The sequence below is a fragment of the Triplophysa dalaica genome, chromosome 8 (assembly GCF_015846415.1).
Source record: "Triplophysa dalaica isolate WHDGS20190420 chromosome 8, ASM1584641v1, whole genome shotgun sequence".
In the NCBI taxonomy this organism is placed as follows: Eukaryota; Metazoa; Chordata; class Actinopteri; order Cypriniformes; family Nemacheilidae; genus Triplophysa; species Triplophysa dalaica.
Genome location: NC_079549.1, coordinates 3,809,132 through 3,836,505, shown reverse-complemented (window position 1 = coordinate 3,836,505; position 27,374 = coordinate 3,809,132). Strand labels below are relative to the sequence as shown.

Sequence of the window (27,374 nt, the reverse complement as noted above, 5' to 3'; positions counted from 1 at the left end):
CTTTCTTCCACCCTCTCTTTTTCTGTTCTGCGCCTCATAAATTGTGTAAAGTAGCCGTGAGGGAGTGTGCTAGAGAGAAGATGGATGCTGCTGCACGGTCGCGCTCTATTCTCTCAGCTCTCCAATCAGTGAGATTGAGAAGTGAAAAATGGAGGTGTGATATCAGGGGCATAACTCTGTGTCTGCCCCTGCAGATGAGCTGCTGTCTGCCTGACCTACTGCTGTCCACCCGGATCTGTTCCGCAGTGCAGATGTGTGTGGGACACTTGTTATTGACTTATCGGTGTGTAGGTTGCGTCTTCCGTGTGTGTTGCTGTATGATTCTTTATGAAACGAGACTAGGTCTGTTTCTTAAAGGGACAGATCACCCAAAAATAAAGATTCTTTCATTATGTATTCACCCTCATGTCATTGAAAACCTGTATATGCCTCTTTGTCCTGTGGAACACAAAAGAAGAAATTTTGAGATGTGGTTTTGTGTCCATACAATGGAAATCTATGGGGACCGATGGTGTTTGGTCAGTGGCATTCTTCAAAATATCTTCTTTTGTGTTCTGCATTCTTTTGCTCAATTGATGGTGCATGACACGAGAAACACCAAGCCTTTGGACTACGTTCAGGCTATTCACACTATACGTGTTAAAGCTGCTGGTCATTTTACATCCAGTGCCGTTGTTTAGCATAACAGCACCGAAATATTGCACTCCTTGTATCACTCAGCTCAACTGCATTGTCTGCATTTCAGATCGGATGCCGGTGCATGCGTTGCTTGGCAACGCGCCGCACTTGATACTGCTGCGTCAGTACTGCCGGAGAAATATAATCAAACTAATTGTCCATATTTTGTCTGATTCATATGTCGCTCGAACTTTTGGGAAAACTGCTGTGTACAGTAAACAAAATACTACAGCACAAGTCCATATGGTAGCCACCACTTGTTCACAAACAGTACTTACACATACAGCAATTTATTTATAAATAAGTAACTGTTGTAAACCAACAATAGAAAAGGGCTGGGCTTATATGAGATATCCAGAAGTTTAAGTATATATCTTCCAATGTTTAAAACAAAAACTAGAAGTTACTATCAATTCCGAGTGTTCTTTCATCACATACTGCTCACGTCTGGTGTAAACACATGATTTTTTGTAAAGCAGTAGAAGTTTATGTTGCGCTGTGTGGCTACGAAACACAAATCAAGCAGAAATGAGAAATGTGTGTTTATATGTGTGTAACGCGTGGTTCACGGCAACACCTCAGGGACGGTGGTGGCAACATAACACCCACTTGAGTCACAGCAATGCTTATTGTTCCTGAAAGAACAACAGAAGAAAAAGGCTGTTTATGACAGCGCGTGATGGAGTGAGGGCAGACAATTTTTTGTGTGGGTGTGTGTTTGTAATCCACAGCGAGACCTTTGCATCCCTGTGTGCATGTTTCTGCACAGACCGATGGCTCACTGTGTGACCTCACTATACAGTGTCACGTGTGCTTTTGAAGTCGAGTCACAGCGCTCGGACCCGTTCCCACAGCATCATCCCTCTGGAATGCTCGGCACTCGCGGCGTCTGCCTAACAAGGTTTTAAAAGAGGCATGTTGATTTGTTTTGTCTTAATCTAATCCCTGTCTCTTTTATTCTAACTTTCTTGTTCGTGGTCTTTGTTTCCCTCTCTCTCCCGGATATTCTGATTGGTCAAGAGTCTGAAAAAGCATAAATTGAATTTCAGTGTTCTGTGGGTGTCTGGAGGGAGAATGAAGGGAATTTGGAAGAGCGGTCAGCTTGCACTTGTTTTTGATGAAGGTGATACTTGTTCTCTCGTTGTGGAGTTGTCGTTTTATTGAAAAGAGGGTTTTCTTCAGGGCGAGATTTCACTGATGTCGAGCACATTTACACCTGACTGCCAGGTTTGAGTTCTTTGTTCTTTCTCGTACCAAGAGAGAAATCGCAAACAATCAGAACGCAATTGATGTTTAAAGCCAAGTGACTTTGAACCAATGACATTTCACTGTGGGCGTGGCTAACCCTGTTTATGGCAAAAATTGAAAAGGGATTAAAGTGATAGTCCACCCAGAAGGGAAATTCTGTCATCATTTACTCACCCTCTTGTCATTTTAAACATGTATGACTTTTTTTCTTCCACAGAACACAGAAGAAGATATTTTGAAGAAAGTTGGTAACCGAATAGTCTTGCGTGGCCAGATCTTCATACTGAAGGTTTTTTATCTTTTTAACTGCTTTCTTTGGCCAAGGCCCTGCCACGAGGCCAAATGACATGACAGGTAAAGCACACGATCACGTTTCGTTGTGTGCCGTGTCATGTTTAGAGGTGTGGACATGTCCCCCGCTGTTGCAGACTGGTGTGCATTCACGAATGTGTAAAAAGTTAACAACAACAAACAGATTATACGTTAATGCCGTGAACATCGCATACTTTTAAGAACTAAGCGTCTGGTCGATCGTGATGAATTCTTATTGCAACCGTTGTAAACACGACAGCTTACTTCTTAGATCATATGGCTTTGTGTTGTTTCCAGGCGGACTGTTAAAGACATGCACGTCTCCCGGAAATCCTGTGAAATTCAACCAATCAGATGACGACATCAAACATGCTGACGTGTTTCCAGAAAAGTGTGCCTTATGCATCAGACGTTTAGCCAACGGACGTAGGCTGAGACTAGTAATCGAACAGCATTGGACCCCATTCACTTCTATTGTACTGACACAAAACCAATGGAAGCGAATGCTATCGACATTCTTCAAAATATCATATTTTATGACGGAAAGAAAGCCAAACAGGTTTGAAATGACAACAAAATGTTTGGAGGGTTGATTTATCACTTCAACAAAATATTTTGATGCCAGATGGCTTCAGCTAGTTAGGACAAAAACTCCGATGTCATTGCAGAGACGTGATTTATCACTTCACATTCATCACATCATGTTCACATCTAGTTTGAACACGTTGATGTCTTTTTTTATTATACATCCCTATTGCGTTCATCTTCCCCCTGAATTGAACTTTCTGGGTGTTTCTTCTCTTAACATTTGCTGTCTATATTTTTAGCTGTACATTCATCAGTATCTAAACCGGCACGGGTCCCCGGAGGTTGATGCCCAATGACTGTCTGATCACTACATTCACCCGACAGTGAGCTGGTCGACACGGCTGCTCGCTCTGTGTGTTGACAATAGAAAACAACAGTTGTGGAAGGGTTGTGTTTGTGTTAGCCGAGCGTTAAAAGATTGATTTTGGTGTTTGTGTGTTAGGGGTCGAGAGATGGCTGGCAGGACTTTATCTTCACTGTCACGCTTCCACAGTTCTGTGCCACATAACATTTTCAGCAAAAGAATATATCACATATACTCCTCGTGAATGTCTGATAAGGACGTCATTTTGGTGCGTCTGGTACAATAAATATGTTTGTTGTGTTTAGCGTGTGTGATGGGTTTAGCTTTTTAAAGGAATAATTCACCCAAAAATGATACTTCTTTCATCATTTACGCACTCTCTTGTCATTTCAAATCTGTATTACGTACGTTCTTCTGCATTACACAAAAGAAGATATTTTGAAGAATGTAGCCGTACATCGGCGGTTCCCATTCACTTCTATTTTATGGACACAATATCAATGCAAGTGAATGGGTACCGCTGTGCTTCGGTTACCAACATTCTTCAACATATCTTCTTTTCTGTTCTGCAGAAGAACCTATGTGATACAGATTTGAAGACGAGGGTGCGTAAATGATGACAGAATTTTCGTTTTCGGGTGAACAGTGTGGTTCCCTTGACTTTTTGGTATAGTGTCAGATCTTTTGTCACAGTTCCACACCAGTACATTTCTAAGATGTTTGTGTGTTTTACAGCAGCATGGAGCGTATCCAGCAGCTGAGGCGAGAGTATCTTCAGGCTCGTAGAGAAGGAGCAGCTCCTGCCTATGAGGAGGTGGAGGCCCGGCGGAGAGGAACAGAGTACGACCCACACAGAGTAAGACATCAAACGCACACACCACCCAATCACAAACCCTCTCAACTTCCCACCGGGTTCCGAGCGAACGCTTGCCAAGTGCTAAACGCTAGTCAGAACATGTGTTTTGTTTTGCGACCGAGTCCAACGGCGTTACGGTTTAAAGGTACGAATGCCAGCTTGACTCCACTAATACAAATCGGTCTCGCATTAATTCTGCCTCAGATGAACAACACAGACTTTACCGTTTTTAATTCACACTTCCATCAAATACATATACTTCTTGGAATCACCCTCTGCTTGATCAAGAATGGAACGAACCATCGAAATTTAATTTCGCAGAACGCATAGTAATTCCCTTTTGTGCGAGATCAATAGTCATACCTTTCTAAAATTCAAATGAGGCACGGCATGTTTGTTCAAAGCCGCGGTGTACAATAAAGCATCGCGGGCCATGGGATTAGAGAGGCAGATCGAATTAAACTTACTCCAAACAGCAATCACGCAATCTAACCAGCCCGCTCATTAAGGTCGACACTGCATTTATTCCTTTGCACGTCTGGGCTCATTTATCTATGTATTCAGCACTAATTATTTAGCGACTAAAGGAAACAAACATCGTTTGCGTCAAAGCAAAACAAAGTTATCATCTTCAGATTTGCAGGAGAACAAACGCGTGTGTCGTTTTATCGCATTGAATTTGGAGCTACGTACAGGCCTGTTGATTGCATCATGGGAATGGTGACTGAGGGGAATCATCGTATCCTGTGACTTTACACACATGCGCTCTTAGAAAGACATTCACACGTCGTTCCACACCTTGATCTGTAACTGTGATGTAGCCTTCACCGCGGATATAAATACTCTTCATGACAGACGCATTATGACTCTTTTCTGCTCGCAGATTTACCTTTTATAGCTTTACATATCTCGCTTGCTCAGCCATCAAGGATGTTCACTGCTCATAAGATGTATGAAAGAGATTTATGTTTTGTTACAAAATACTCAGAATCGCTGAAACCTTGTTTTTGCTCCATTCCATGCAAGTATTGTTCGTGTCCCTTGGTGAGAAGTGGGTATCATAATGCACTGTAATATAGTCAGGGGGGGAAGAAACTAGAGGATAAGGCGAAATATATAAAAAAATAACAGTACTGAACAAATACGTAGAAATAACAGATACCAAACGGGTTGATTCTGACAGCTGCGAGACAGAAGGTTGCAATGGTTACTTGTGATCATCTCAAATGCAGACACATGGAACTATCAGGGCATTCACTCCTGCGTCTAAATGGGGTTGACATTCCCGAAAGTTTGCAGTTTGTACTTGTTTGTTTTACTCTGTTGTTTTTTCATGAATGTTAAACTGGCCGATACTGACTCCAAAGATCAGGGATCGGCCCCAAAAATTCTGACCAGAGCACCCTTAATGTAAGGTCTTTAAACACCTCTGTAGATTATACTATATTATATTGCATTTTTGTCTATAAATCCTCCAAACAATATATCAACACCTTTAAACGGCTTTATTAAATGTAGATGATTTGTTTTATCCTAACAAATATTTCAATCGGCCAAATATTTGCATGTTTCAGTCATCCTCACAAGTAGTCTTTATATTTCCTGATTCTTCACTAACAGACTGCTGCTGATATTTCTGTTTATGGAAAGAGTTTTGAGGTTTATTTGTTCTATAAAGTAGGGTTGGATATAGAGTGTGTATAGACGTTGATTAATGACTGTTTAACCGCTCCATGAATATCAGTGCCTGCGCTGCTCAGACATGCCTGTGGTGTAGTCGGTTAGTGACCACAAGTTCACTTTCAAAGATGCCTGAATGACATGACATTTGTGATTTTTTTTCCCTATTGACTGGTTAAGAAGACGAATGTGAACACACAACTATTTCTTATATTTGTTCAAATAACTGGGGTGGTAGATTGTGGTGCTGACAATGCCACCAATTTCCAATGTAAAGGGCATGCACTAATATATATTACAGTAAATGCATTCACTCTAGAATTTAAGTACAATCAACTTTTGTAATTTATTTTGTATTACTATTATTTATTTTGGCCAGTGGTGAGTTATTATAACCTATAAAGATACATTGAAATTGCTCAGCTTTATTTAATGAGCTGGGTAATGTAAAAACTGTTAAAATAACTTGCAATGCCAAGTTCATTGTACTTTAAAACAAAATAATGTAGCAAAGAATTTTACAGTGTTTTCAACTTTGTGTTCTGACTAGACATGAGATGTTCAATTGAAAAGCAGTTTGTCCACAATGAAAGTGAAGATTTTGTCCCATACAATTGTCATTTGATGTTTCGTGTACAGTTATGAGAATCTGTATTTTGGATGTAAGATTTCACTGTAGGTAGGGTCGGGACACAATGTAAGTTGTTTTGGGTCAAAGTATCTGCCAAATTAAAAAGAGTATAGAGTACGATATTATATTGTTATGCAATATTAAATGTTCCCTGCTGTGTCTAGATCAGGGGTTTTTCAACATTTTGATGCAGGCGACCCCCAGATAGATCTTTACACAATACATATTCATCTATACATCATTTTTGTATAGAGAAAATTTGAGCTGTTTAAAATAAATAATAAGTGTGATACTAAAAAGACAAGATATCAATTCAAATGTATTTGTACTGTAACAAGTTTCATTACATCTTTGACAACTTTACAAAGCCTAGTGTCTAAAATAAAGGGAACTCTAGTGAAACGAACTATGATGACAAAACAAAATGTACAATTCTGGAAAGTATGCATGTAGCATGAAAGAAGAGATAAACATTTAGAAATAAATGTGAACACCTATATAATATGAAATAGAAATAATGTTCTGTTGACTTTCAAGTTTTTGAAAGTTGTTTCTCTGAGATTTTCTATGGACCCTCTTGAATCCTAGCCCAGTTGAAAAACCCCTGGTCTGGACTTTCTATCCTCTGAAAAAGAAGGGAGCAATGAAGCGAGATGTCATACAGAAGCAATAATACAATAGGTGTTAATACAAAGTTACTAGTTTCAACAAAAGCCAGAACAATACCTGGTGAGAGAAAGAGAGAGGGTTATTTTTTTACTTATTTGTCTGCCAATTATTAAGAGTAGAGATGGGTTTTAAGTGGTTTTCTAGCAACTAGAATCTACCAAATGGAGGATTGTTCTCAGTGGCCTTTCTTGATGTAAACAATCCAATGGAGAAGCAAATGAATAACATCCAAATATGTATCTGGTAGTCATGTGACTGTTTATAGGGCATTTAAGGTAGGTATGATCATTCTAAAACTACTGTTGTGGTCCAAATGAAACATAAACATCAGCCTGGAGCCTCTCCCTATCTCTCTCTCTCTCAATGAAAGAGAAATGATGCAGTCCATAAGAAACTAACCTCACAAATCTGTCAGACTCTCTCTCTCTCTGCCTGCCTTGCTCTGAGGACCAACCGCTCGCTGTTTCCTTCCCTAAGCCAGGCCACGATCCAGATCTTTCCCCAGCACACGTCAACAGCTGCATCTCCTGAACACGCACAGACACAATGTCAGAAATACCCAAAACCTACACACACTTCCCGTAACTCCTTTTTTCTTATTCGTTCTTGCTACACATTCATAAACCCCGTTGCCAGCAGTGAAATATTTTCCCCTGAAATACTAGATGAGAATATTTGTTGAATGTTCTCCAGTTGGGTGCTGGATTTCACAGTACAGCACCGTTTCTTCAGTTGTGGTGGAGATGCGGTCCGTTCCTCCCATTATTCTCTGCAGATTCTGTGGTGAGGCTGTGTGTATCATGGGAGCAGTCCTCCAAAAGTCAAGGTCGGTTTGGGCAAAAATGAGACGGGATGTGATGCGATCCTTTGATGTTGGTTTCCGAATCCCGTTATGAATGCAAAAGCGCGTATCAAAATTAGTATCATGGTGTCACGAGGCCCAGCGGAGGGCTGTAACAATGAGCAGCGGCGTTTAGGTTCCGGTCTCTCGGAATGACTGTTCTGCCACGTCCCCTGGCTAGCCGTGTCATCTTTTCCTCTCTGGGATCCGTACAAACCACAGAGCTAAAGCAGAAAGTAGAAAAGAGTGTGGGGAAACCTTAATAAGTCAGCGACATTCAGTTACGTCCAATAGCTACCCTGCTGCTCACCAGCGTCTGAGCGTTACTGGAGAAACCATAAGTGGTGGTCTTGGAAGGCTGTCAGAAGAATCTGGTCTAGTTTGCTCTTTCAATGTCCAGACTTGTTACTCTGAAAAGCAAACCTCAACGGCTGTGTTTAAATCTTTTGGGCAGGCGCTAATTGATGTCGATTGGTCGTGTAAGTGACTTTCTCCCTGACTCTTGTCTGATTGAAGATGTCAGCCTGCTTGATTTGAGTATGTATCTTATATTATCGTCAGCCGCACCGATTACGAGTCATTCAGTTAAGGCAGTTAGACATTGGCCGGACATCCTCCAAGTCTGTGACTGTGTGATGTAATGCCACATAGACAGATCATTTGGAGGGAAAGGCCGTGTTGACGTCATAAAATGGGCAGTACACATGAGCACACTTCAGATAATACAATGACAAATTGTATATTCTGTGGTCTCATGGACCTCACTGAAAGCCACAACCACATTCCACATCAAGTGCACCATTTAATTTCACATATGATGTGAGCCATGAGAGAGTACACACAGGCCACCCACCTCAACAAAGCTACAGATTAAGAGGATCCCATTTCCACAGAGGAAAATATTTATAGACATACATCCGCGGTCAAACTTGACTTTTCGTTCCATTGAGCTCCATTCATAAGCACGCAAATGCGTCAGACCAAGAAAGCCCGTCCAAAGAAATTAGCAAAGTGAAGTTTGGTGGACTCTGACCTGCAGATTAACAGATCAATAGAAGATCATAACGTCAAAGCGTACAGAAATGGAAAAGATGGAGGAATGTCTCCGGCCTATTTTCGTTGCACCATCCGAACGAATATCGCATTCTCAAAGTCTAGTCTAACCGCGTCATAAGACGTCAGTGCTATGCGGCAAGTATAAGTGTTTTCACTTTATTGGTAAAAACGAATGGTATCGCAACGCTTTAGTATACTTGATTATGATTGGTCAGTCATGACGTAAATTATGTTATTCCCAGAAAACAACTGCACATACCAATAACACAGGGTCAACTGGATATTTTGAGCATTTTTGACCTTACAACTAATTTAAATAATGTGAATTTTATAATAAATTGTGTTTTTAAACTTTTGTGGTTTTATTTTAGTGTTAACACACCATGAGGCCGATTTACCAACAGCTTGAACACACAAATGCCTCTTTTGGTGTAAAAAAAGATACTGTCGGAATTAACTAAAGACACGCCGTGACAATTTGCGCAAAGAAATACGTGGACACAGCTGTTGTAAGAGTTTCCTCTTTAGACGCAAACTTTATGGGAGGAGAATATTTAAATGAATAATGCAACGTGATTTAATAATGTTTTCTCTTTTCATTGCGGCTGTATTTAGCTTCCCAAAAAAAGCATGTCTCAAACCATGTGCTAATTTACACTGCTCTTAGTAGATTGTGTTAGTCATGATGAGAATGAGATATTGCACCTGTGTTTTTAATGTGTGCCTTGGTAGTAAATCACCCGCAGAAATTTCCTCCTTCATTTGCACTTTTTTCAAAGGGCGCTCTAAGTGTCAGTGTGCTAGTTTGCCCTGTTTAGTAAATCTTTTCACAAGTGTGCAATAATGTAGCTTGTGCACTAGTTAACTAGTTTTGGCTTTGATTTGAATTTGAAACTGCATTAACTTCTGTTTTCACCTTGACCTCAAACAAAATGGCCACCCATGGGAAAGACGTTGAACTCGGCACTAATTTGTGTGGAGTGATAATCTACTCTCTTGATCACCACATGGCTGGGATGAGATTAGATGACTGGATAATTCATTTCCAGCCTGATTTTCCTCTTAATTGACTTTAATGGCCTTTTCTGTGAGCTGGCAACTGAGGCAGTAAAACGACCTGCTGTTGTTTCTCCAAGTTTCCTCTGCCTCATATAGAGCAGCCTTTGTCCTTTGTATCAAACTTGGGCTTCGAGACTAATACGTTCAGGATGTCATCTTCTTCATGTCAGCTTTAGATTGTTCTAAATGTTTCATTCCTCAAGTGGATTGCATGTAAATGGCCAACAGTCCCTTCCTGAAGAGGAAGTTCAAAAAATTGGTAATGGCCACTTAAACTGTTGCTCTATGTATTCCAAACACTGTATAAGTTCTGCTATGAATTCAGTGCTTTTGAGCATTGCGGTCAAAGCATTGCTTTTTAAAGTAGCAAGGTTATTTTAGAAAGTCATGAGTTAAGAAAGCACCATTAAATAATCGAGAACACATGAAAATGGTCAACCCACTCAGATACAGTTAAGAGACTCACTTGTTCTGCTTCTGCACTCCTAAAGAGTTCAAGAGCCATTGTGGGTTAAAGGTTTTGTAACCACACTCATAACATATGCTGGGTTATTTTTAACCCAAGGTGGGTCAAATATGGAACAGTATCAATCGGTGGGTTATATATTAACATGGGTTGCTGTTACCCAATTATGGTTGATGGTAGGTTCAGAGAAAGTATGATATGGAAAAAATATTATATTTGACGCATATCAAAACTTTTTTTTTTAAGATGAGGTTCGCTTAGATGTTTACTGTTTCTTTATTAAGTTTTACACACTGAATAGGAAAATCACATTCGTTTTTTTCAACATCGACAATACTTACAAAAACAAAAAAATATTTTCAAACATTTATACATTTTGGTAGTATTACTCGTACACAGAAAATACAAGGTACTGGCATAACACTGAGCCTCAAAACAACAGTTAAGCATAACAGTTACAAAAAATGAATCGTCCAAAACTTCAGAAGGGTACATTTGATCGTTTTTGTCTTTTATGACTAATACCGTCCTCACGAACCAAGTTCCAGACGTCTCACACATCATCGCTTCATCCCACCTTCCCCGTTCTACAGAAATTTCTAGAATTTTCTGACAGTGACAATTGGAAAATAATAATAATATGTGAATATTTTCTTTTTATTTATTCGCAATATACCGATATATCGGAATAAATGATATAAGCTCAAAATTGACTTGTGCTAAATATTCATTTAAACATTGACGCTACATGAAAATAAATATAACCTCCATTATTGACACCACAGATTTGTACAAGAACTAGAAAAAGGTCCAGCAAACATGTTTTGTTACACTGTGCTATTGATTGTAAACTTTACAAATATATTTGATTTCACAATTTGGTCTTTACTATTTAGCAAACAGGAGCTGAACTTGAATGCCCGTTGCCCAGACACAAGATAGTTGCCTGTAGGATGTTATCAAAATAGCCACCATGACTTGCTTCAAAGTGACTGTTATAACTCGCCTCCAGGCTAAAAATATATATTTTTAAATTCACCCTCAGGTCTAAGCTGCGGCCAGGTGTTCAACGCATAAACTGTCCTTCCTCAATTATCTGCATTAATAAAAGGACCATAAACACAATTTTGGACCCAAAGAAATGCTTCTCATTTAAAGACAAACTTTGCCAACTTCTTCCAGTCAGGCTTTGATTTATCTCAAAGAGGACTAGACATACACGGTTTAATTCCCAACCCCCTGTTTATAGTGTCCGAAAACATGTTGTTTCAACACGGCCCTCCATCATCACTTCAAAACTCTTTGCATCACAGCCCCTCTCTCTCTTTCTCATCTGGAGCTTCGGGGGCAGATGTTGAGCCTCAATAAGCCAGCTGATCATGATGTAACTATGTCTGAACAGAGGTCGTGACCTTCTGTATATTCATTACCTTCTCAGACAGTCCTAATGGGACCCTTTTCCTGCCTCACAGAACTGGAATGCGCTTCAGCCGGGTGGCGTGATGGTGCCTCTCGCTCTGACTGACCTGGCCCGTTGTCTGATGCTCATATCTGTGGAGTCTGAGTTCTAGACATGCATGAAGTAATGACTGACTGTCTATTACGGCCATTAACATGCATGACTGAATGGCCGAGTTCAAGCACTCAACGTGACTTCATTATCACAGGGAGAATGGAGGGCATCAAAGAAGGTTATAAAATACCGCAACTTCCTCCGCTGCTCCGTTCCCGAGCTGCTCATTCTCGCTCACCTTGTCAGCCTGAGGGTTATATGAGCCCTCAGTGGGTTTTCAGGTGTGGAATGAACTGCCGTAATTTATTGGTAAAGGTGAGCTGGATGCTGACTCAGGCGCAATGTCATAGCGCTTCTGCCTTATCTGCTGGAACAGTCACGGCCGCTTAGGATCAAAGAAGAGCGTCTGACTCACTGATAGCTACCGATGAGGTTTCACCAGCCTTTTGGACATAATTCACAGAGGTTAAAGCAATGCTGTTTTTCATTCACTACTGACTCACACTTCTGCTTCAGACCTCTCAAATATTTCTGTCGATGGTTGATGCGTTGGGTTTGTGTCGACCGATTGTGGATCACAAGACTTTAGAAGTATTCATGATATATGAAAGAGGTCAAAAATGGCGTCCTTGTGTTTTTTGTGAAACATTTAAAGGTCCAGTATATGAAATGTTGCGGCATCTAGTGTTGTGGTTGCGAATTGCAACCAATGGCTCTCTCCACCACTCCCTTTTAAAGCACTACGGTGGCTGACACAGGGCTAAGATGTCGTCACGTTTTCGCTACTTTGGCTCATTCTAAGGTTATAAAAACATTACGCTTCATTATAAAAGGTCTGAAGACATAGTTATCTGTATTATATTGCATTTCAGTCTATATACACATTGGCTTTCAGCGCCGAACAGAAAAAAACACACTTGCAGATGCAATCCTTTGTTATTAGATTATAATGTAGGAAATAGCCAGTTGGTTTTCAATAACATTTTATACTTTGCTATGTATAACGGTTAACATAATAAATATGATGTTAATTACAGAGTCATTGAATATCTCTAACTGATTCCAGCTTTATCAGAGTGCTTCCATGAGTCAGGAGTAATTCCACCCTCAGATAATGTTTTCGGTCAATCAGTCGTTACTTGTCTTTGCTTCCTTTTCAGACATATTTTGGTAAAATTGCTGACGTCTCCAGTGAGATACCACAGGGGGGATGAATTTGAAGGCTTTTGTGCCTGCGTGTTGTTTCGCATTGGAAACACAACATAAAGAGTTTGCCAAGCAATGTGACCTTAATTTAACTTGGCCTGAGAATTGTGAAAGTAAACTTAAATAAATCAAGCTTTAATTTGTTGAGCACGCATCCTCATGTTAGAAAAATACCAAGAATGGTAATGTAAGAGAATGGATTCTTTTAAGTTGTATAAACGACTGCGTTTAGAGATCATTGTTTTGTTCCTCACGTTAGTAAAAGTGGAAGTATAGCTGATTTTTATATGCAATGTGAAATCTGAAATGACGTGTTTTGGGTTTATTTTTGCAGTTATTAAGCATTTTAGAGAAGTCAGGGCTGTGTCTAGGAACGCGCGTCAACTTTTATAAATACATCAGCTCAGGGAATTTCCTATTGTTCCTCATTTTCTCAGAATGAATAATGTGATGTTCTCTTGCTGAACTGTACGTTGTGCTGATTTCTCATTATTGATGGATGAAGATTTGCTCAGAATAAAATATTAGAAGCAAAAAGAACAGATAAAATTTTACTACGAAGCATTATGGTTTTCTAGCCGAAAATGAAGACCCTGAATCAGATGTGCATGAAGGCATATGATTAATTCAAGGGTTGTTGTCCAAACCACTCATGACATTCTCGGGAATTAAAAGCTTTGTTCTGGAATTAGGACACTCCCTGAAATGATTTTATCACATCTCATGTGAAAGGGACTGGCTCATTCTCAGCTGACAAAATCTCTACCTACTCTATACAGTAATTTTACAGACCAGCTGTAAAAAAGTGTCAGATGTTATGACCTTAAGAAACTTGATGTAAAATACAAGTACAATTTCTAGGCGTAGAATGTTTGTTGTATTTTGTTCTAACACTTGTGTAGTGTTAAACAACTGACACTTGCTTAGTGTTATGAAACGGACACAGTAAGAGCTTCTAGAACAGAGTTGTTTATGTATTGCTAAATGGTCTATAACATGTTTTTTGTTGCTGTTAGTCAAAACGTAAATTCTTAGTTACAATTTAGTTACTCCATAGTATTGTTGAGTTTCCTATATTTTATAGAAAATAAACAGTAAATTTTATAGAACATTTTATAGAATATATTTTATACAATTTGCATTTATTATCAAATTCACAGTAAAAAACATCCCAGTTTAAAAAATGGAAATTCTGTCATGAATAATACAACAAATGTCTTTGTTCTGTTGAAAACAAAGATTAATGGGGCACCCTTGACTGCTATTAAAATGCTTGTCAAAGATGCCCCAGAATTGTTTGTTTTCCTAGATTCTTCAAAATATTTTTTTGTTCAACATAACAAATGATTATACAATAATGCTTTCAATGCGCAATAATAATTCAATGGACCGTTTAACTCTTTCACCGCCATTGACGAGTTATCGTCATTAAAAAAAACGGTTCCCTGCCAAAGACGAGATTTTACGGCAATCAGGGTTAGTACTGTTTTTCAGCAGGTGGCGCTATAACACACCTTTTGGAAAAAGTACAGAATCCCAGATCCTAGAACCCATATGTTTAATCAGTTTTTAATGTTTGTTCTGAGTGTAATCTGGGCGGAATCTTTGACAAAAAACGTTAATTATCTCAGCTGTTTAATCAAAGTGATGCATTTTTGAAGAAACCTACCCACATCTACGGAGTGATAAAAACGAACAAATGAAGATTGAAGAATACGGTTTCTTTTGTTTGAAAGCTGAGACTCTGTTCTTTCATTTAATGTTTGTCCATATATTCTTTACAGAAAATTTCCTGTGAGCCATTAAAGTTGGGTGAAAATGTTAAAAAACGCTGGCATAGGCTGGCAACTTTTTATAAAAAGAGTTAAGAATTAAATGGCCTGTTTGTAAAAACTATTGCAAGTATTGTTGTTCTAGTTCAATTTTTTACTATAGAACAGGAAAAATAATGAGAAGAATTTATTTTTTGAAACATTTGAACAGTAGGGCACATTTAACATGTCTTGATTGTCGACTTATCTAGTTGCTTTAATTCAGATGGACGTCTTAGCCCATCGTGTCATTCTGTTTTCCTGCAGGCAATTTTGAAAATACGTAGCGTTGCACATCCTAGAGAACATTCACCCCACACTGACACACAACAGAGCTCAGTGCTTCACTGTCCTTCTCTGTCCTTAAAAAACGACTTCAGCATTTCTGGAGGGCGAAACTCTATTTTAGTACCGTCAAGGTGTAAAGCAATGCATCTATAAAGTTCTCACAGTCATTAAAACCATCAGGCTTTTCACAGACCCGCCTTGCGCTACACTGGTGTGGTCACTGGAACCTAAACACTTTCCCTGGCCCGTGAGAACATGTCTAATCTTCTGACTGATTAAAGGCTGGGTCTGAATTTTGATTCGGGCGTAGGCCCTGTCACAATTACAGGCCGTGGGATTGAAACTTACGATATGTGTTTAGATGATGATGATAAGACACATGGCTGTTTTGGCGTGCCGCGTGTACGCTTGGTCTAGTTCTACAGGGAAGGGGACATTTGCTGTTCGAGAGATATGATTTTGAGGTTCCTCTGCAGATGTTTATGTTTACTGTTGAGTTGGAGAGTTTCTCATTGGTTACTGGCCTTTAGGACATGTGGTCTTGAAGTGGAAACAAGATATAGAAGAAAATTCACAAACAAAAGACCGCGGAGATGAAGATGAGAGAGCGGAAAGAAGCCAAGCCAACGGCAGTGGAGTGTTGGGAACAAAACCAAAATAGGCAAACCAAACTAGACTCGGAGAGTTGAACACTGGGGGCATCTCCTCGCCAGACTTCATGTATGAAGAGGTCAAAGTGAGGATTAATCGATCAGATGACTGTCTGAGCTCAGAGACAGACGAGAAGAGAGACAGGGCATGTGTTCAGTAATAATTGTGGAATTTTAATTGGATTACGGTATGGTTTGACCTTACTGAGCTGCTTTTGTTCATTGGTGGTGGTGGAGCCTGCTGGCATCCAAAGATCACACGGTTTCTGATAAAGCCATGTTTGATGTCTACACTTTCTTTAAGAAGCTGCTTTCTTTCAGAATCCCAAACGTCTGGATTTTATGAATGTGCAAAGCTTTAAAAGTTGACATAATTGATCTAAAGGAAGCCCTTGACGAGTTTTGGATTCACCTGACCCTGAGCAGATACATTCTTTAAAGGGAAAGTACGCCCCAAAAGATGGAAATCACACCAAAACGTTCATCAGTTACTCCCCCTCGTGTCATTCCAAAACTGTATGATCTTCTTTCTTGTGCAGAACGCAGAAAAAGAAAGTTTGAAGAATGTTGATATCCAAACAACATTGGCCCCCCATTGACTTTCTTTACATGACCGCAAAACGACGGAGACATTTCTCAAAATACCTTTCCTTTGCATGAACTGTCCCTTTATGGGCTGTTTAGATTAAGGGATGGTTGCGTCTGGCATTAAGCTTCCGAACTCTCCTAAATGATAGAGACTAGAATAAAGTGTATTCATTCGCTAAGCTCACTCCGCTAATACAGGTCAAGTGTGAAAGGTAGCATTGTGTGCCGTTGGCTTTCATCAGTGGTAAAGTTAGATCTGCGTTTGATTATAACCGGGACTGGATGAATCCGCTGCAGGGGGAGAGAAAATCACTTACGAAAACAGAAGCCTCTATGTGCAGGCTGCAGTGCGTTTCTAATCCAACCTCCCTTTGGCCCAGAGCGGCCCGCTGCCCGATTCCAATCAGCACGTCTGGGGAGCTTGTGATAACCCTCAAGCCCAGCACGTGGCGCTCAGCACCAGGGCTCAGAGTACCAACCCACACCTCATCAGCCACATTTAATCTGATTATGAAGTTCTGGCTCGGGCTGTGTGCCTTTTGGGCCAGCACAGCTACTGTACATCAGCTCAGAGTCTGGAAGTTTCAGCACTGAATCATCATCAAGTTGTATAAGCCCGGTTGGGGTCGCTGCTCGAAAATTTGAATTTGTGAAAAGGATAAAGGGTTCCTGGAACTGCTCTTACTGATTTGTCAAGACCTTGAAGATTATGCTTCATCAACTTGCTCCAACGTACATTTTATGTGTAAAGCTGGTCTTGGTTTTAGTGTTATTACTTCAATTGTGCTTAGTCACAGTGAATCTTGGCTTGCATAATCTCAAAATGACTCAAGTGTTTTTTACTTTCATCACAGACGTCATGAGCTTGTGTACATGCTTAAAAGGTTATTTCACCCCAAAATGTCAATTCCGTCATCATCACGTTGTTCCTGATGTTACAAAGCTGTGTTGTTGTTGTTGTTTTTCAAGTGAATGTGATGCTGTCAGTCACATTCTTCACAACATCTCCTTTTGTGTTACATGAAAATATTTCATATGAGTTTGGAATAGTAGTGTCACAACTCTGTCAGAGCCATTGAGAGAGAGAGTTGCGTCAACAATATTCATAGAAATGGCGGTTCATGGAGGCTCTCAATAGTTCCCGAAAGTTGGAGCTGCGGCTACACAGACCAACTGATGTCAAATTGACCAAGTCATTTAATTAATGAAAAAATGAAAAACATGAAGCATTTAAAGAGAAAATATAACTTCCTGGAACTCTTTGAAGGCTCCATGGATAACGTGACATGGAAAAATCTGTATACCAGTATTGACAATTGTAGTGATATTGATTATTGTGATCATTGACATTGTGGTAAAATTACACAATGCTATGCAATTGTTATATTCGTCAGAAAAAGAGAAAACAAAATAACAAAATGAAATTATTTATTTTTAATTGTAATATAAATACCAAAAATGTGAAAATAAACTATATGTTTAAATCAAGGTTATTTTAGTTTACTAAAATTAAAAGTTTGAAAAGATTACTGTTATAAATAAAACTGAAATTAAAACTATATTAACAAATAAAATATATTTTTAATTTAATTTATATTTATTTTGTCCATAAATATCGTGTAGTGAAAATCTGAAAATCTCAGCCCTATTTTACAACAATATGAGGTTGAATTTTCAATTTTGGGTCAATTTTTTTACCACCAAATGAAATAAAAAAATTGTTAATTTATCATTTATAAATGGTTTATTAATAATTAGGGGTCAAATCCCGAGTAATTAAAAGATTCTAAGATAAAAAGTTATTAAAAGATTTTAGATTGTCAATCGGTTCTATAGCGCGTCAACGAATTTCTTCTCCAAACTTGGGTGTATTGACGCAAAACTTGGCAAATGTCATCACAGTCATGACCGGAGGTAACACACAGTTTCGGCACAGCGGCACCTATTAGTCCGGAGATATAAAAATGGCTATTTTTGCTTATAAACGTTGGTCTATCATGAGTGGTCTCATTCGATTCCTTAAGTCCAGCAGAGTCAATCGATATCCAGTGTTATGTGTTAAATAGATTTTCTTTAGTTCATGGTTCAAGTCCATCTCAAGTTCACATGAATGACTAATTGACGATCTAAGGGATTCCTTAGCCTCCCTTGTACAAGACACTAATAGCCATTTTTGTTCTCTAAATCGTCCGAATCTGCATCAGGATTTTATTTCATATTGTATGATCTTCCCATACCCCGCTGCAGCTCTCTTCACTTGGCACACCCTTGTCCCGCTCAAGGGTGGTAATGTGTGCTGCAGGCCAGTCTTGCAGAATCAGAAAGTGAGTTGTCCGACACACCAGAGGATGGGATGCGTAATATCCACAGCAGAACCCTCTGATGCTCTGTGTAATGAGAGGCCCGAAGCCTCAGCCTTTCCTCTCATTTACTGAGCTGAATAATGATGGTACTCTCAGCCTGAGCTTCATCCCGACCGTAACAGCTTCACACCCACAGCGCGCTCTCTCTCATTCTCTTCCCACATCTCAAGTGAAGAAATGAGAATTCAGGACACGGGGACTCCTCTGCCTTTGGTCTTTTCATTAGGGAAAAAATCTCCCTCTTGCAGAAGGTCACTGTTTCCAGGAGCTCGATTGGACTTTCATGTTTTTTTAAAGAGTCAAACAGTAATCTATTTCTGCAACCAGTCACAGTCAAATATGTGATCTCCTTTGCAATTCATCTTCTGTCTGTAAAAGTCGTGTAGTTCTTTATCAGGTGTAGGGTCTCTGCCTCTGCCGTGCCTCTGATGTGTGTAAGCTTTTTATGGGCCATTCTATAGACCACTTTGAAACATGTAAACAATGCTGGTCCAGAACAACTTCCTGTTTCATGTTTTTAACACTGCACAAACAAGTACAACCAACAGAACATTTAAATCGACTCAGAACGTTAAATAATATGAAATTAAATATGTGAGATTTATATAATGAAATAAAATTGTTTTTAAAAAAAATGGAAAGTGGAAGTGTTTATGGACCAGTGTTTACATCTTGCAATGTGATCTATAAAGCTGATGAGGTGAATTTTAAGTATCATTTCATAATGAGGTGAACAAAGTAAAATGTAACATTTTGTAAAATTTTACAAATTCATTTAGATGAACACTAAACATTAATACTAATTCAATAAGTATTAATATTTAATATATGTAACTTATACTATAAATACTACATTTCAATAATTCTTTGGTCGAGTGCCTGTTTTCAGCAATTTGCCTGTGATGTACGTGATTTGGTTTTATATTTGTTATTGGGATTTAAGACCGTGATTTATGAAAAGTCACAAGGTTGACCGCAGTACAGTTTAATTTGTCATGTTCTTGGTCATAAAAAGTACTCATTGCTTATAAGACAGGGCTCATATTCTTAAAGCTTCTAAGACTCCACTAAGAAGCTCGTAATTTAGCTTAAAAACGTCTACATAGCAGTCTTAGCTCACAAACGATTCAGGACCAATCTCAAAGCAACTCTGAGCAAGGAAAAGTTAAAACCTTTTATCTAAGTGAGGAGGCGGGGCTGACCCCGTTTGCTATGTATGACACAGTCTTTTAAAGACTGTGATTGGTTGGTTGACCAAGAAGGAAAAAAGAATGCTTTTAAGTATAGGGTCATTAGTTAGGGTCACTCAGTCATTTGATCTATGTAATAATAATTGTTCTTATAATATGATAATGTTGTAACATTTAGTATAGTTGATCTGTCATGAACACACAACTTTTATTTTGTAAAAAGACCTTATGCCCGTATTTTTCTCAGTTTAGAAAAATATTTGATATATTGTACAAAACATCAAAAATCTCAATGTTCATGTGGCACACAAAAGACTACTTTGGAGAATGACCCTGATGATAATGTGGCTTTATTTGTCATGCTGTTCCTCTGTTGACACTCACAGTTGGCGTCACATTCTCGTAGTAAATCTGTTTCAAATGAACCAGTCCCAATAGCACAGACGTCTATTCCACGTGTGCACTTCTATCTGAAAGATGTCGTTCTTAGAGCGTTTGCTCATCTGCCAAACGTCACTAAATCGTTCACTGTAGGATGTTAAAACTTCATTAAGCAGATGTTTGCATGACATCTATGATGTTGATTGTTTATAAATGACTTAAGACACTTCAAGTAGAACATAATGCTTCACAAATTATGCCGTTTTCAGAGATGTCACAGTAATGTTTGTGTGTTTGTTGAGAAATGACTTCACACGTAAATCCTAATTATTGTGTAGTCGGCCATTGTTGGTCTATTAATAGTCCTGTTATTTCTATAACAAACAGTGAACACGTTTTTATATGAACATATTCTACACATTCTTTCAGGTTAACATCTGATTTGTGTTTACTTATGGACTTGCTAATGACTTTATCAGGTCAAAGCTCTTTGACACTCTCTCGGTAGATGGAGAGACACATGGACAGCCTGTTGACCGTTCCGGGGTTCTGTGGAGATCAGGATTACCATAGCAGCAAACTCTCAAAAAGTAAAAATGTTTTAAACGATTTTGTGTTAGCAATAATTGCTGTTATTCAAAACCTTTGAAATTGATTCTTACACTTCAAATCCTAAATGGAAAAACAGTTGGAGGATGCAAAAGCACATTACACATTACTGACTGTGTGTATATGTGACCTTTTCGTGTGGGCCAGTTTGCCTTGTATTGACTGAGTGGATTTAACTGTTAGTTGTTCTATTGTGTGTGCAGTATTTGAGTAATCTCATTACATTGATTCAGTCTCGGATCACTCAGGCCAGCTTTCACTCAAAAACTACTGTAGACAAGCTGTTTCGCTGACCTAAATTGAACTTCGATTCATTTTGGATTGAAATGCCAGACTTTGTTTTTAAAGTCCCCCTGTAGTCGATAATTGAACACTTCATTGATTATCAAATAGACACATTCAAAGAAAAAAATCCATGAAAATAATTTCTAAAATGATACCTTGAACGTTACACTGCAATCTTGCTTCATTTAGTACTATTTGAATTCATGAATATGCAAATGAGTCCCCACCTCCACTCATTCACAAGCATGTTGGTTACAAAAAAACTTTTCAAAGTAGTTTCAAAGGAGAAAATGATGATGAATGATTAACTTGCACATGATATGTCATGAAGCATATTAAAACATCCCAACCTGATGTTCACCACAGGAGGTCTTTAAAGCTTGTTTTGGGTTAGTTTGAATATACTTGATTCATCAACGTCAAGTGACAAAGATTAATACTCCGAGCCCAATCCGTTCTACTAAAACAATAAAATCAAATTATGCGAGGGAAATCTCCTAAATGTTGGTATCGCATTTGCCAAATTTCCCAAAAATACGACGAAAACTAACCAAGCAGTTCAACTTCATTCAAGACCAGCCAATGCTTTAGCCCCTAACTGGATTCCATCTGTTCATTCGGTACCTTGTAAGTCTTCTGTCTCAGACATCTCTTACCCTACTCACCCAGGACAGCTGTGGTCAGCTGCATTCCTCAATAAACTTTCTGCTAATTGGCCTGCTGTGGTTTCCTGGTGTGAGAGTGACGGTTCACCGGTCAGGCCTGCCCCCTGCCTCTTAACAAATTTACCATCTACACCTCTCTGAACCCCTGACCCTGGAACAGTGAGGGAAGAGATATTACAGCCCTCCTCTGTACTCACGCCCAGTGGAGTCTTACTCAATAGTTCGTGCCTGGGTTTGACCCGTATCGTTTCTGGGGGTTCACTTGGATGGATTATACCGCTCCGTTGAGCCTCAGGGGAAGGGAAGAAGAGAAAGGAGTTTTGCTTTGTTGAGGCTTTGGTGCTTGGTTAATGAACGTTCGGGAGATCTGAGATTGTTTAGGGGAAATGAGGGGTGCAGGTTACATCTGCATTAGAACTTCAAAGAGTCTAATGCCACCCAGAGTTCAGGCATTCAGGAACTCACAGATCAGTTAGGAATTCACTGTCCTCTTCATCACCTGTGCCTAGGTTCATATTATGTCTCGCTGGTTTTACTCCGCAGCTGGTCTGTACACATTTATAATTCATTAGGTTGATGTAGAATTTAAGAGAATTCATATTAAAGCTTTTAATCTGACATTTCTGATCAGCTTTCAATATGGTGGATGTTGGATTCTCTTAAAGATTGCAGTTTCTACCAATTTAATATTAAGCTTGAGTACAAATACAGTAGTATTGCGTACGTCGTATTTTCGAATAGTATTTAGTTTGATGAAATTGATAAAAAAGAGATACAGCTGCATGATTCTTTCCGGAAAAAAACAAGATGTTGGAGGCAGGCAGGGGGAAGGAACTACAGCATGAGCACAGAGTACATTATCCCTATTTATCCCTTCGTGTTTTTTACATTATGCACTTATGCATAATGGCCAAAAACACAGACATATGACTTAGTTTGACTTACCGCATGCAGTGAACGCTACACCTTTCAGTTTCAAACAATCTCCAAATCCAGTGTTATGTCCATCATTTATATAACATCCATCACTAAAATGCCTTGAACAAACAAACACACCTCAACTTCTGTTACTATTGCAAGAGTAACTTGCTGCAGCTGCAGGCCCACAGCGCAGCCTATCTTGACGCAGCGCAGCCAGTCTTGGGCATCCCAGTCAATCTTGATAAGTGGGTCTTCCAATCGCTCGTCATTTGGAGCGTGGGCTGGCTTTTTCTTTCGCCTTGTCGTGGGCGTGCTTTTCCGGGAGAATTGCCCAATAAACGGAATAGGATCCTTGTTACGAAACAGGGATCCAGACTTATGAATAACTCTCCAAAAGAAGTTGGAGTTTTGGGGGAGTGTATCAAGCACAGAAATACTATATCATACGTCCAACTAATTTTTTAACAAGTTGACCATGTTAAACAGGAGAAGCCGTCACTTTTAACAGTGGAAAGAAGTCAAAATGCATGAAATGGCACTTTACCTGAACTTTAACAAAAGAGTACCGTTGAAGTACTAAGTTTCATGTTGTGTTTGTTAGATACACAACCGTAGACAGTAGCAGTGAAATGCTTGGGGAGAGTCTGTTGCATTAAGTTTTCTGGCATTTGTAGATATGGTAGTTTTACTAATATTCAAAATTAGCTTTTATTTTTATATTTTTCATTTTAAGTTATGTGCTTTGATCAGTTTATTCGGAGGAAACAATAATTTTTTTATTAAACATATTTAGGACATTTTTATTAGCTTTGAGTAAACAGGAATGTTTTAATAGTTTTAGTTTTAGTAAGTTATAATAGCCGTAGTAGATATCAGTCTACTCTTTTCAGCATATCAACAAAACCATTGTAATTTTGACGCAGTTGCTCCCACACGTCCTTTAAAAGCGCTTCAGTCAGAATGAATGTTGTTCTGAACCTGCTCTTCAGAAGCACATGAACTCTCCTTCAGTTCCTCGGCCTGCCTTCAGCACTAAATGCCTTTCAGTAATGGACAGTAATGCACCTTAACGTCACGCTGCTGATTACAGCAAAGCTGAATGTCAGAGTCTAACCACGCTTGGTGTCAGAACGCGCCACAAATTCACAGCGAAAGGGAACACACGCCAATTATCCTTAAAGACCCCAGTACTTCCTTCGACATGTTACAAATGTGGACTTTTAGCTTTTTAGCACCACGGCTGTGATGTACATGTCATCAAAGTGACGATGAAGAAAACCAAACAGCTTCATACTAAACGAACTTGTTTGATTTTGGCTGTTTTATCTATTAGTAATATGTCACGCTATTAAAGTTTTATGTACAGTATGGTTGACTCCGATATGTGTGAATGTAAACGTTATTTCGCATATTATTGTTTTATCATTTTCAAAATAAGGGGATGGAATAATTTAACTGAATAAATGGCGAAATTGTGTTTTTTGGCTGAACTATACTTTTAACCTCACCGTAATGCACATCTTCTTTTCAATAAACAGAGTTCATGACATGTAGAATCAGGCATTGGCAGTGTATTGTTGTGTGGCATACGGGTGATTTTCAGATGCTGACTGACAGGTAGGATTCTGTTGTTGATGGCTGCAGTGGTGAGGGGCTGCGGGAATTGGTGTTGCACGGCGTGCTGGTTCGAAACCAAGTGTTCTCTTGCAATCATCTCCGTGTGGCGGAGAGAGAGAGAGAGGCACAGCCTCCATCCCATTATACCTTCATCTAAAGCTGCCTGCCAAGCCAGCTGCTCCCCTATCAGACACACACGGGTCTGGACTCATGACCGACACGCACACACACACACACACATCCTAGATATATGTTTACATTCAAGATGAAATGTGACGCGCACACACTGACTTAAAGGCTGAAGTTCAAAAATATGTGTGAAAATAGGTTTGAAATGTAGTAAACATTTCAATAAATGATTGATTTTGCATATGATTGCATTAAGAATTCATATTATTATTCTTTTTTATAATATTTTTTAATCATATTAAAATATAATATATATTTATTTTTAGTTTACCCAAAAATGAAACTTATTTCATCATACCCTCACCTTCGTGTCATTCCAAAAGTATGATTTTCCTTCTTCTGTGAGACACAAAAGAAGATATTTTGAAGAACGTCGGTAACCAAACAACATTGTCCACCATTGATATCCATTGTTTGGACTCAATACCACTGAGACATTTCTCAAAATATCTTCTTTTGTCATTCCACGGAAGAAAGAGTCGTATACAGGTATTAAAAGAGATGCGGATGAATAAATAATATTTTTGGGTGAACTGTCCCATGAAATAAGAAGTCAGCTGCATGTTTAATACATTGATCTGTGTACAAACAGGATAACGCTATCATGCTTCACCATATTCACACACGTATATAAACATTACCTTGGAGTCTATTTGTAGAAAAATACACACACTGTAGAAAGCCTGTGATGTAAGGGAAGATGTATTTCACTGGGCCAATCAGATTTTACACGCTCTGGCTTTTAGCCGTTTCTTGCCTTTAAATGTGCAGGTTGTCCTTGAAAGTACTCAAGGTGGACTGCCGATAAGAGCGAAATGAGGAGGAAAGCAGAACAGAAAAGGGGGTTTAAGGGCTGGAGATAATTTCTTAAGCTATTGCCACCCAGATAGCACCCCCCTATTTTCTAGACTTCCCATCTTAAAAGTTCTCTGCAGGGATTATGAGAACAAAGGAAGGTAAATTCCCAGGAAGAGCTGGAAATTGGTCCAAGTTTTAGAGAATGTCAGCACACTAGAAAGAAAAAGCCAGGTTTGTATTCACAGGTTCCTAAATCATATTCAAGAAACCTTGGGTTAGGAACATAAGCACTTAAAAGACACAAATAAGGAAGAAGATAAGTCTGGTCTAGGTAACCGCTGGCCCTGAACTTTCCCCACCTCACATTTCAAATCTCTCTGGGGTTGCCATTTTAAAAAGAAAAGCTTTATTAAAACTAGACATGGGAAGCCTTTAAAAACATCATGTGTAGAGAGGTCTACAGTAAGTCGTGAAAGCAGCATGCATTTGGTTATTGACCTTTAATGTGGTTAATTGCCTGAGTCGCAGGGACTGGAGTATGTGACATTTCTTATTTTCCTGTTTATCCAGCTTTATCCTGAAAGGATTTGACATTTCAAATGAAGCATTAACTCAAGAGTGTTGATTGCGATTGAAGATCCGTTCTTTGATGGACACATGAACAAACACCTCCTTACAATCCTCACACACTCTTTTGTTATATCTTTGTAATACAGATATGAGATTTTAATTGATTATAATTTTCGGATTCATCTCGCGTCGCCCGGTTACTCAGAGAAATTTCCACAGCTGACTGTGTTTGAAATGCTCTCCCAGGTTTATGTAACGAACCCCCGCTGCTAAAATTAAGTGAATGTGGAAGAAAGTACAAGAAAAAATGTTCTAATTACATGTGGGAGCTTCGGCACACTTCAGGTCTCAAAGATACGCTCCTTAGCCTATATTTATACACACACACTTTCACATTCAGTACCAGCATGCATTTTTGACACCCTATATTCCTTTCCGTCCTTTCACAAACCCACACGTTGGCTTAATCTCATGCGGACATCCCTCAGGTGCCCCTGACATTTCAGACCAGGAGCCAAAAATAGAAGCATTTCGTTCATTCAAGATATGGAGTTGGATTTTGATGGATTGTGGTGATGCACGTCTTTTCTTGTCTTTCACTGGCATCATCCAAAACGAATCCTAATTTATTTACCCTCAACCTGAACTGCCTGTCCTCCATGAAGGAAACTGTTGTTTTCGCAAAAATGTACAGGGGCGGTTCTTTTAAAGGGATAGTTCACCCAAAAATGAAAGTTCTGTCATCATTTACTTTTACCCTCTTGTCATTTTAAACCTGTTTGACTTTCATTCTTCTGCAAAACACAAAAGAAGATATTTGGTAACCAAAAACCATCGGTGCCCATTGACTTCTATTATATAGACACAAAACCAAATTCACGTTAACACCACGAAACTCTTCAGTGGGAATTGAATGCTTAAAAAAGTAAGACTTTCACTTGAAAATGTTCCTATTGCTGACGTAATGTATATCTGAAGGTACATTCATTCTATATTACCCAGAATGCATTTTCTGGGGTTCGCTCTCAAAGTGATGTGTATTGGCTAACGCACCCATCAAGAATAGCCAAAACTGTATAAAGTAAAAAAAGATATTTGGAAGAATGTTGGGGCACCTTTGACTACCACAGTACGAAAAATGACAATGGTAGTCAAATGTGCCCCAGACCTGCTTGCTTTCCTACATTCTTCAAAATATCGTCTTTTGCATTCAACAGAACAAAGACATCTTTACATGTTTGGAATGACGTGAGGCGCCCAAACACGATTGCACACCGTAAAGATTGAAGCAATCAAATAGTGCACACGCAGCACAACAGCGAGGTCCGCTGATGGATGCTCT

The 27,374-nt window shown here is 39.1% G+C and overlaps 1 protein-coding gene across 4 annotated transcripts in view; it reads left to right on the top strand.

The window, feature by feature from the left end:
* Window positions 1–27,374, top strand: part of pard3bb (par-3 family cell polarity regulator beta b) — a 303,484-nt gene that overhangs the window by 244,218 nt on the left and 31,892 nt on the right. For 3 of the 4 annotated variants that reach the window (XM_056755104.1, XM_056755103.1, XM_056755106.1), the window contains one exon: window positions 3,866–3,986. In XM_056755104.1, the coding sequence (XP_056611082.1) occupies window positions 3,866–3,986 (121 nt within the window). The remainder of the gene's footprint in view (window positions 1–3,865; window positions 3,987–27,374) is intronic. The other variant, XM_056755105.1, reaches the window with a different exon arrangement.